The sequence below is a fragment of the Lepus europaeus genome, chromosome 13 (assembly GCF_033115175.1).
Source record: "Lepus europaeus isolate LE1 chromosome 13, mLepTim1.pri, whole genome shotgun sequence".
Classification (NCBI taxonomy): domain Eukaryota; kingdom Metazoa; phylum Chordata; class Mammalia; order Lagomorpha; family Leporidae; genus Lepus; species Lepus europaeus.
In genome coordinates, this window is record NC_084839.1 from 44,624,175 (window position 1) to 44,636,303 (window position 12,129).

At 44.2% G+C, this 12,129-nt stretch overlaps 1 protein-coding gene across 2 annotated transcripts in view; it reads left to right on the top strand.

Annotated features, from left to right (window-relative positions):
• The window catches only part of PPP1R21 (protein phosphatase 1 regulatory subunit 21), a 98,285-nt gene that overhangs the window by 37,901 nt on the left and 48,255 nt on the right, over positions 1–12,129 (top strand). For both annotated transcript variants that reach the window (XM_062209414.1, XM_062209415.1), the window contains exon 12: positions 240–376. In XM_062209414.1, coding sequence (XP_062065398.1) covers positions 240–376 — 137 coding nt within the window. The remainder of the gene's footprint in view (positions 1–239; positions 377–12,129) is intronic.

Sequence of the window (12,129 nt, forward strand, 5' to 3'; positions counted from 1 at the left end):
GATGGAAAGATCATGGACAGATGCCTTTATCTTTCTTTCATGCAGTCCTTTGTCATGCCATTGGCATTTGCAGCAGCAGCTGTGTGTATCATGGTATAAAAAGTGGGGTCGTATAAAAAAGATCAAATCCTTTTTCTGCAGCCTCTCCTTGGATACAATCGTTTGAGACGTTAGATGGTTTCTTATAGGTAATTGAAAATCACTTAGCATGCTCACTTAAAAAATCTCCCCCTTCCTAGTTTAGAAGAAGAATGTGAATCCTCGCTTTGCACATCTGCGCTAAGAGCCAGGAATCTCGAGCTGTCCCAGGACATGAAAAAGCTGACAGCTGTGTTTGAGAAGCTGCAGACTTACGTTGCTCTTCTCGCCTTGCCAAGTAAGTGTGTTTGTTGCTCATGATTCAACTTGAAGAAAGACTTGAGAGTACAAGAAGTTGGAAAAGGGAGATGGTTTAACTTGGTAAAGTGAGATCATCTGGAGTCAGAAAAATTCGAATTCAGATCCTCTGGCTCCTTACACATTTATGACCTTGGTGAAATACTTTACCAATAGTACATCATCTGTTTGCCCATTTATAAAATAGAGTTGAATGTTGTAATTATTAAGTTAAATTAAGAAGATAGAATACCAGCCATTGAAATGTACTAAATGTGAATTTCCTTCCTCTTTTTTTAAGTACAGAAGGGCAATTCTCAAGAATTTGTAGCAACTTCCCAATAAGCACCATGGTGGAGCTTTAGTAGTAAAAATAGTTTATTTTTCTTTGGCCTAATTTGAAAAAAAGTATTTTCGAGTAACTGATTAGAACTCAGTTTAAATGATGTTTTTAAGAAGTCATGATTTTCCTGGTACTGTGATGTTTTGTTTATTTTTTAACAGCTTTCTTGTGATAGAATTTACGTATCATACAAGTTACTCATTTAAAGTGTGTCGTTCAGTAGCTTTTTTTTTTTAAACACACGGTGGGGGGTGTGCTGCATGCCACCGAGACGAACACGCGGCACAGGCCGCTGTTGGGGTTGGCAGGGGACTGGCTATCTGAGGCCAACCAAGGCTCCTTTGGCGCTGCCGTATGGTTCTGCCTGGGCGGGATTCTGACTTAGAGGAGTTCAGTCATAATCCCAGTAGCTTTTTTAGTATATTCACAAAAACGTGCACCATTGACATGGACAGTGTTAGACCATGGAAACTTTGGAAAGTGGCTGTTGCCCTTCTAGACTCTGATTCTGCCTCTCCCTAGCCATAGTAAGCTACTAACCTACTTTCTGTCTATAGATTTTCTTATTCTGTATATTTCATACAGATGGATAATATAAAGTGTGGTCTCTTGTGACTATTTCCGTCACTTAGCACAATGTCTTCAAGATTCACCCAAGTTGTAGCATGTACTGTTCCTTCATCCCTATTACAGAATAATATTTCATTGTATGGATGTACTACATTTTATTTATCCATTCATCAAGTAATGGACTTCTGTGTTGAGTGGCTGTTTTGAATAATGATGCTATAGCTATTTGTGTCCAATTTTTTATGTGGACATACATTTTCATATCTTTTGGGTATATACCTAAGGAGTAGAATTGCTGGGTAATATAGTAATATAGTTCTGTGTTTAACCATTTGAAGAATTCCTAGATTGTTTTCTAAAGAAATTTTCTAAAAAATTTCTACCAGTGGAATATGAGGGTTCCAGTTTATACATCCTCTGCTGACATATATTGCTGTGTGACTCTTTGGTTTTAGTGAAGTGGTATCAGCTTGCATTTTCCTGATGTCTAATAATGTTGAACATCTTTTCATGTGCTTATTTGTTGTTTGTGTGTCTTCAGAGAAATGTCCACTTGGACCTTTTCTCCATTTTTCTATTGGCTAGTCTTTTTACTATTGAATTGTAAGAGTTTTTTGTATTTTACATACAAGTCCTTTATCAGGTATCTGGTTTGCTGTATTTCAGTTTGTAGGTTTTCTTTATTTTGAAAATATTTTTATTTAATTTATTTGAAAGGCAAAGAGACAATGATCTTCTATTTGGTGGTTCACTCCCCAGATGCCTGCAACAGCTGAAGTTGGGCCAGGCTGAAACCAGGAGCTGGGAGCTCAATCCAGGTTTCTCTCATGGGTAGCAGGGACCCAACTACTTGAGTCATCACCTGCTGCCTCCAGGGTGTGCATTAGCAGGGAGCTGGAAGCTGGAACTTAAACTCAGGCACTCCAATATGGGATGTAGGTATCCCAAGCAACATCTCAACTGCTATGCCAATGTTCCCATTAAAAAAATATGTATACATATATATCTTTATTTGAGAGGCAGAGAGAGAGAGAAAGAGAATGAGTGCTGCCATCTGCTGGTTCATTTTCCCAAATGCTCACAACAGCCATGGGTTGAAGCTGGGAGGCTGGAACTCAATCCCACGTGTCCTAACTACCTGAGCCATCATCTGCCGCCACAGGGATGTGTATTAGCAGGAAGCTGGAGTCAGGAGCTGGAGCTGGGACTCCATGCCAGATACTACAGTAGGGGATGCAGGCACTAACTGGCAGCTTAACTACCTGCTTCTCTTCATTTTTGTGATAGTGTTCTTCGAAACATTAGTTTTAAATTAAGTTCAGTTTATTTTTGTTGTTGCTGTTGTTGCTCATTGTTTTGGTGTCAAATCTGAGGTCCTAGAGGCTTACTCCTTTGTTTCCTTCTAGGAGTTTTGTGTAATTTGAGTTAATTTTTGTATATGGCATATAGTAAGGGTCCAGCTTCATCTTTTGTGTCTGGATATCCAGTTGTCCTAGTTCCATTTGTTGAAAAGACTATTCTTTCCCTCTTGTTTGGTCTTGGCATCCTTGTCAAGAGTCAGGTGACCTTGGCCGGTGCCACGGCTCACTAGGCTAATCCTCTGCCTGCGGCGCCAGCACCCCGGGTTCTAGTCCTGGTTGGGGTGCCAGATTCTGTCCCCGTTGCTCCTCTTCCAGTCCAGCTCTCTGCTGTGGCCCAAGTGCTTGGGCCCTGCACCCACATGGGAGACCAGGAGAAGCACCTGGCTCCTGGCTTCGGATCAGTGCGGTGCACCGGCTGCAGTGCGCTGGCTGTAGTGGCCATTTAGGGGGTGAACTAACAGAAAAGGAAGACCTTTCTCTTTGTCTCTCTCTCTCTCACTGTCCACTCTGCCTGTCAAAAAGAAAAGAAAAAAAACAAGAATCAGGTGACCATAGATGTATGGATTTATTTCTGGACCCTTAGTCCTATAGCATTGATTTATAACTTTGTTGTATGCTAGTACCACACTATCCCACTGTGTCTTACTGTGTAGTAATTTTTTTGAGAACAGGAAGTATGAGCTTACCTACTTTCTTCTTTTTCAATATTGTTTTAGTTATTCAGGATTCCTTGCAATTTCATTTTAATTTAGGATCAGCTTGCTTGTCTCTGCAGAATGAAGGCAGCTGAGATTCTGATGGCAATTGTCTGTTTGGGGGAGTATTGTGGGTTGAATTATGTCCCTCAAAAAGAAGTGAAATTCTAACCCCGCATACCTGTGTGTGTCAGTCCTTATTTGGAAACAGGGTGTCTGCAGAGATAATTAATGCAGTGATACTGGATTGAGAAGAACCCTCAGTCCAATGACTGGCATCCTTACAAAGAGAGAGATATTTAGAAACAGTGACACAAGAGAAGGCTGTGGGAAGACAGAGCTAGTAATTGGAGTTATGCTGCTGCAGGCCAGGGAGCAGCTGAGGCCAACAGAAGCTGGAAAAGGCCAGAAGGAATTCTCCCAAAGAGTTTTGAAGGGAGCATGGCTCTGCCAACACTTTGATTTTGGACTTCTGACTTCTGGAACTGGGAATACATTTCTGTTATTTTAAGTTACCTTGTTTGTAGTCATTTTTCATAACAACCCTAGGGAACTAATACAGTGAGTATTGCCATCTTAATAACATTAAGTCTTCTGATCCATGAACGAGGAATATTTTTGCATTTATGTAGATCTCCTTCAATTTTTTTTTGTTTTATTATTATTATTTTTTTGACAGGCAGAGTTAGACAGTGAGAGAGAGACAGAGAGAAAGATCTTCCTTCCGTTGGTTTACCCCCCAAATGGCCACTGTGGCCGGCGCGCTGTGGCCGGTGCGCTGCCCCGATCCAGAGCCAGGAGCCAGGTGCTTCCTCCTGGTCTCCCACGCAGGTGCAGGGCCCAAGCACTTGGGCCATCCTCCACTGCCTTCCTGGGCCACAACAGAGAGCTGGACTGGAAGAGGAGCAACCGGGACAGAATCCAGTGCCCCGACCGAGACTAGAACCCGGGGTGCCGGCACCGCAGGTGGAGAATTAGCCTAGTGAGCCGTGGTGCGGGCCTCCTTTAATGTTTTTTTAAACACTCTTTTTCTAGCTTTTGTTATTTGACAGCGGGATGTTGCTTCTCAGAGTGTTCAGCATGGGTACTCAGTCACTCTGGGTCGACTGTGGTTTTGGCAAGGCTCTCCTTCACTGTCTCCTTCCCTAGTTACACCCAGGTTTCACCTCCACTAATTGCTGACTGGCTGTCTTCTTGTTTTCAAAATGCCTTGGGTCATACTGTTGTGCCTGAGCGAGTGCTGTCAGAGGAGCACCACACAGGCTGAGAGTGGGCTCATGCCCCAAAGAACTCTCGATCCTGAAGCCCAAAGCAACAGGGTTTATAAAGGCAAAACCCGCAAAATCGGGAAGAGAATACAGGTTTGCTAAGATCAAGCGGGAGTACATAGTTACTGGGGTCAAGCTGACCTAAAATCTTTGTGAAATTAATGTCAATTATAATCTTGACAATACCAGTTATAATCTTAACAATTTCAATTATAATCTTGACATTAATCCAGATATTGGTTTAAATCATATGTAGGACATAGACAAATTACCTTTTATCATTAACCCAGGTGCAGCCTATCTACTTTCAAGCTTGAGTGATCATGCTAGGGAGTTTCTATGCTTTGCCAAGTGTGATGTAGTGGACTGCTGTTGTCTGAGAGTTTTAAATTATAGTTTCAGACCAGAGTCTCATGGTGGTGGTGGTGGTGGAGGTGCTTCCCAGAATGGAGTCTCAGATGCTCCAAAATGGAGTCGCTACTGTCAAGGTGTTACTTCATTCCCCCCTTTGTGTTTTGAGACTAATCAAATCTTTGATTCAGCCACATCATATGGATCAGGAAGGATATTTACAACAGAGTAACAGGTATGCATATACATCTAGTAACCAGTTAATTAGGCAGGGTCCTACAGTCAGTCTGAGGAGAAGGAAGACTAATGATCCTGTCAGGCCAGTTAACAAGGTGGTCAGCCATGGGTTACAGTTAAACATATGACTATACCACGACTGTGAGTCTTCATGCAATTTATGGTGAGTTTCTAAGTTTTGTTTTACCTTTTGGAGGGAGTCAGTTATAACTCCTGATTGATTAGCATAGAAACAGCAAGTCTCTCCCAGTGTAACACATAGGCCACCTTGAGTCAGAAACAGGAGGTCTAGCCCCTTCCTATTTTGCAGCACCATGTCTGCGAGAGAACTGACCTGGTAATTAAGGCGTTCAATAGAGCACTGGAGGCGACCTAAGTCTGCATCAATGGCCTCAGTTAAATAAGCGAGACCCACTTCTCCTCATACTAATGCAGCAGTACTTAAGGCTGCTGTTCCAGCAAGTCCCAAGCCTACCAGGATTGGGACAACCAGAGGGGTGGTTCTTTTTGCTCAGTTTAATTCAGTGAGAGAATTGGAAAAGGAGTAGGCCTCCCTCTGAACCAGAATAGGCATACACCTGTGTTGGGGTCTTAAGCCTGAGGCTGGCCCCTGACCAGCAGGGGCAGTACAAGCACTCCCCAACAAGGCGAACAGGAGAGATAAGGTTGACAGGTCATGAACACACCACAAGCACCTGTGAGTTCTGTCGAAGCAGGGACTACTTTATTGAGAAAGTGTACAGGCTTATAAAGCTTATGAAAGACGTGCGCAGTAGGGGAGCCAATCAGCAAAAAGGTCATGCAGGCATGGGTGAACCATGCACAGGGGCATCTTAAGCAAAGTATAGGGATCATGCACTGTCCACGTGTCTGGAACTAAAACGGACCTATCCCTGCCGGTGGTCTGATCTTACGTAGCTTAACTGCAGCAGCCACAGACATGCCCCTCGAACATCCGCCAGGCGCCATATTGTAATGGAGGTTTTAGGCAATGCCCAACACATCTGCAAAAGCACGTGTACTGATACATATAAGAAAGGGGTTACAGGCTTTTCATTTGTAAGAAACTTAATACAGTGAGTTAAACCCATTGTGCAAGCAAACCACAAGTTATTAGGGGGGTGGTAGTCTTTCGTTGAAGGGAAAGAAACAATAAGAGCATATTCTGGCATGCAAGTATTAGTGCAAGGAGAGTTAAGAAAATCATAATGAGTTAAATATGCAAGAAGCATTTCTTTGGATAGATCCAAGAGAACTAGAAGGTCTTCTAGCAAAACATGGAGTGTTAGAACTCAGTATCTGGTGAGGGCTTCCTATTCCTATGTAATATGGGGAACTTGCTCAGAGGCAAAGCCAACCATCTCATGCTAAAGGGGAATGGGTCTGGTTTAAGAGATGATGTATGTCCCGTAGAATGGGGAGCAGGCTTGAAGCCATAGAAAGGAAGGGCTTAGAGGGTAACTCGGGGTCTGAGGTGGGTCCTGGCGTGGGGGGAACCTCGCGGATGACAGTAAACAGGTCTTCTAGGCCAGCCAGAGGACCAGTAGGCTTTTCTTGTTGAACAGGGGAGATAAATCATTGTTGTATGTGGAACATGGACCCAGGATCTCTGGAGGGCCCAGGCTTATGAACACATATGCCCAAGGTCAGGCCAGTACTCCATATGGAGTGATCGGGATGTCACTTGAATGAAGGCTGGATTGCACCTCCTTCCTCTCCTATAGTAATACAGAGTTTTTCCTCTCCAAAAACTAACAGTCTTTGTGTCATTTCCACCCACCCATGAGTTGGTGGTGAAAGTCACACAGTCCCAGTATGGGCAAAGGAATTCACTGACATCATTACAATAGACCTTGACTGGGTTTCCTGGGTAGAGATAAAAATCCTGTTGGGCAAAGTGGGAAGCCATATTGGTGAATTGGTTCCCATCCCTAATCTACGGGAAGAGATCCACCAAATACACAGAGAAAATGACAGGGCTTATCTGATTCCTGGGACCATAGTTTGATCAATTGATCTTTTGGAAGACAACCACTCTGGTGGGAAAGTAACTTAAACTCATAGCCATTTATCGCCATGTTGACAGGAGCAAAGACCAGAGGAATGATTATAATTATGCGCATTATTATATACAAATCAGTCTCCGTTTGAGAGGATTTGAGTCATTTGCAACTCTCCATGCTGATGATGTACATTCTGAATCTCCCGATGTCTGGCCGTCTGTGTCAGACTGCAGGTGACGCGAGCTTGACTCGTGAGTGATGAATCCAGGCGGGGATGCCGTGGACCTTTACAGTGGTGAGTGGAGTCAGAATGACAATATGAAGGCCTCTCTAAGCTGGAGTCAGTCCTTCTTTTTGGAACTTTTTCTTGAGACCCACATCTCCAGGTTGGAAAGGATGACAGTGAACAGATGACAGCGGAGGGAGTGTAGAACGGACCTGACGATGGACTGACTCCTGGATCTGTTGTAGAGACTGGAGAGACTTTAAGAGAACATGATCATTGATTTCTCCTTTCTTTACATCTATAAGTTTGGGCAACAAACGAGGAGGTTTTCCAAACATAATTTCAAAAGGAGTGAATCCTGCTTCATAAGGCGTACATCTGGCCCTGAGCAGGGCAAAGGGAAGCAGGGAAGTCCACCCCTCACCAGTCTCCCAGACTAATTTAGATAAAGTACTTTTGATGGTCCTGTTCATGTGTTCCACCTGTGCAGAGCTCTGGGGCCGGTAGGCACAGTGTAGCTTCCAGGAAATATTAAGTGCCTTACTGGCCAGCTGAGTAATGGATGCAGTGAAGGCAGGACCATTATCTTACCCAATAGCGAAGGGCAACCCATATCAGATTAATCTGATGGAGTAAAAACTTGGGCAGTTTCTGACCGAGAAATTTTTGCCTCCACCCACCTGGAAAAAGTATCTCCAGGACTAACAAATATTTGTATCCTTCCTGAGGGGGTTTTATTTTAATAAAATCTATTTCCCAGTGTTCTCCTGGGGACAGCCCTCAATATTGTATTCCTGGAGTTTTCCTTGGTCTTTGACTTGGGTTTACGTGGGCACAGGCTAGGCACCTGAGGGCTGTTTACTCAGTCAGTTGGCATAGCCGAGGAAAGAAAAACTGTGACTTGACAAGCTGGTACAGTCGAGTGGCTCCCAAATGTGTGGCTGGCGACCAAGATTGGCTGGTAATACTATTTGTCCCTCTGGTAATATCCACCAGCCTTTAGTCTTTTCTTGCCTGTTTGTTTTTACGTAGAGATTCTTCTTCAGTTGAATAAGTGGGTGTTTCTGGTAATTTAAGGGTAGGGAATCCCTTTAGAGGTAGAAATGTTAAAGGACTTACTGGGAAGAAAGCTACTTTAGCTGTCTTGTCAGCTAAATGATTTCTCTTGGTTATTGGGGAATCCAGTTTTTGGTGTCCCTTACAGTAAATGACTGCCACCTTTTTGGTAGCCATACAGCTTCCAATAAGCTTAATATTTCTTCTTTGTTTTTAACAGTTTTCCTTCAGCTGTAAGTAGTCCCCATTCTCGGTAAATAGCAGCATGAACATGGATTGTTGCAAAGGCATACCAGCTATCAGTATAGATGTTGAGTTCTTTACTGTGGCCCCAATGCGAGGCTGAGAGCAATGAGCTCAGCCTTTTGAGCAGAGGTCCCTTGGGACAAGGCCTGAGCTCAAAAGACTTTATCTTCAGTAGTGACAGCAGCCCCAGCTCTTCTAACCCCATCTCATACTGTGCTACTCCCACTCCCATTGGTGAACGAAGTAAATTGTGCTGTCAGCCATGGCACATCCCTTAGGTTAGGCAGAGACAATTGGTTTAAGACTCACAAATCAGGCGCTCAGCCCTCTGCATCTTTGCTGAGCCGCCCGCCTGGCCAGGTCAGATGTAATCTCTCCACTCAACATGTAACCTGTAACCTCCCTCCTTCCCGCCCCCCCCCCCCCCCCCCAGTCTCTCAGGCTCTGTCTGGAGAGGTGCCCATCCGTCCTTACAGATGTTGCTTCCTAATAAACCTTGCTGTTTTACCCGCCCCCCCCCCAAAAAAAAAGACTAACAAATCAAAGCAATATCTATGCTGATAGCTGGTATGCCTTTGCAACAATCCATGTTCATGCTGCTATTTACTGAGAATGGGGAATAGTTACGGCTGAAGGAAAACTGTTAAAAACAAAGAAAAATATTAAGCTTATTGGAAGCTGTATGGTTGCCAAAAAGGTGGCAGTCATTCACTGTAAGGGACACCAAAAACTGGATTCTTCAATAACCAAAGCAGTCATGCAGCGGAGCGTTTGGATCATCGTCTGGTAAAAGGGTGGCCAGGTTGAGGCAAGCTGTTTTAGAGAACCTCAGTCTAGGTTGATCGAAAGTGGAGTCTGGTATTGGGTAAGGTGGGTGTTCGACATCGAGTACCCGCTGGCATCCTGTAGCAGTGCTTCCACTGCACGGGGGGCTGAGAGGCTTAAGTCTTATCCCAGAGTTAGTTTGTCTGCTTCTTTTACCAGTATAGCAATGACAGCAATAGCCCTTAAGCACGATGACCACCCTGATGCCATTGGATCTAGTCTTTTTGATAGATAGGCCACAGGTCTTTTCCAGGGTCCCAAAGTTTAGGTTAGAACCCTTCTTGCGGTATCCCTTACTTAATAGATATTAAGATGGAAAGGCTTAGAGATGTCTGGGTGGGTGGGCAACGCTGCCCCCATGAGTTGCTGGAACACTCACTCTTCTGTCTCCATCCTTACCAGGGGCTGATCACCCCCAGCTGTGACTGAGTATAAGGGCTTGGCTATTTCAGCAAAACTTGGAATCCAGAGATGGCAATAGCCAGCTGTTCCCAGAAATTTTCTTTCCTGTCTTTTGGTGCGTGAAGTGGGGTCTGCAGTAGAGCCTCTTTTTGGGCATTTTAGAGTGTTCTGTTACCTTGGTAAAGCTCATAACCCAGGTAGGTGGCCTTGGGGCAATGTAGTTGGGCCTTCTTTTTGGAGACTTTGTATCCAAGTTTTTGCAGTAAAGACAGAAGATCTTTAAGGGCCGGCACTGTTGCGCAGCAGGTTAACACCCTGGTCTGAAGCGCCGGCATCCCATATGGGTGCCGGTTCTAGTCCTGGATGCTCCTCTTCCCATCCAGCTCTCTGCTGTGGCCTGGGAAAGCAGTGGAAGTTGGCTCAAGTCCTTGGGACCCTGCACCCGCGTGGGAGACCCGAAAGAGGCTCCTGGCTTCTGGCTTTGGATCGGCACAGCTCCACCCACTGTGGCCATCTGGGGAGTGAACCAGCGGATAGAAGACCTCTCTCTGTCTACTTCTCTCTGTAACTCTGTCTTTCAAATAAAATTAAATAAATTAAAATAGAATAGAATAAAATAAAATAAAAATCTATATAAAAAAAGAGAAGATCTTTAGCTCCTTGTAAGCAGGAGGAATTGTCTGGAACTGCCAACAAAATATCATCAACATATTGCAGTAATGACAGATGTGGGTGTTCAGTTCGGAAGGGTTGTAGGTCCTGTTGTAAAGCTTCCCCGAATAAAGTGGGAGAGTTTTTAAATCCCTGTGGCATCCAGGTCCAAGTTGTATGTCACCAGCCACTGGGTCAGTCTATTTGAAAACAAAAATTGGTTGACTTATTGGCACCAGAGGGATCGAGAAGAAAGTGTCTTTAAGGTCCAGCACTGTATAGACAACATGATCAAGTGAGAGCAGGCTGAGGAGGGTATAAAGGTTAGGGACTGTAGGGTGAATGGTCTATACCCTCTTATTTACCTGCCTAAAGTCTTGTACAGGCCTGTAGTCCTCTGTTCCTGGCTTTTGAACTGGAAGCAGGAGCATGTTCAAAGAGTACTTACATGGCTCTAGGATACCCACAGTGAGAAGGCGACAGATATGAACAGCTATTCCCATGCGGGTCTTTTGGCTTATGGGATATTGCATAACCCTTGCTGGCTTGGTGGTGGCCAGAAGGTTGACAACCACTGGGGTGTGGTGTCCTGCCAGGCCTGGGGGATTGTCTTCAGCCCACACCTGAGGGAATTCAGCTTGAAGAGACATTAAAGAGTTAGACACAGTTTCTTTGATGATGGATTCAGGCGTCACCAAGTATTCCTCTGATAATGGAACAGCAACTGTCATCTGATAAGTGGGAGGAAAAGAAAGTTCAGTCCGTTCAGGGGAAAATGAAACATGAGCCTTGAGCATTTGAACACGATATCTTCCCAGCAAGGGATATGGACAGTTGGGCTGTTCTATGAAGGAATGGGAGACGTTGGTTTCCAAGGTCAACAGTCCATATGGATGTCTTGGGGCATTTCTTAACATTACCCATGGCCCTCTGAATAGAGACCATCTTGTGAGAGATTGGACCCATAGGAGTCCTTAGTACCGACATTTCTGCTCCCCTGTCCATTAAAAACCAGACAGGGTGACCCCCTACCTCAGCAATTACCATGGGCTCCTGGGGGACTAATTGTATGGAGACCTGGCCCTTTCAGTCCGAGCCCTGAGTTTGATTTCCCATTGGAAGAGCCAGAATCTTCTTAGCTGTATCTGGGCACTTATTTTCCAGTGACTTTTTTTTTTTTTTTTCCCCAGTTAGCACATTGGTCTTTTTTTTAAGGCCTGCCATTCCTTCTTTGTTGTATGATTGTTTGATTTTGGCTTCTTATCCATTCATGGTAAAGAAGCAACTTTTAGCGGTCTAGATCCTAATCCTGCCTCTTTGAAAGCAGTCACCATCACTTGGACTTGTTTTTTAGCTGTTTTATCTGTATTTAAAGTTAATTGTTTTTGTTTTTTAGCATTCCTATTATTGTACACCTTTTGAGCTATTTCAAGCAATTGAGAAGTGTTCATACCAGCAAAACCATCTAGTTTCTGTAACTTTTTCCAGATGTCTGGGGCTGATTGGGAGACAAAAGCCAG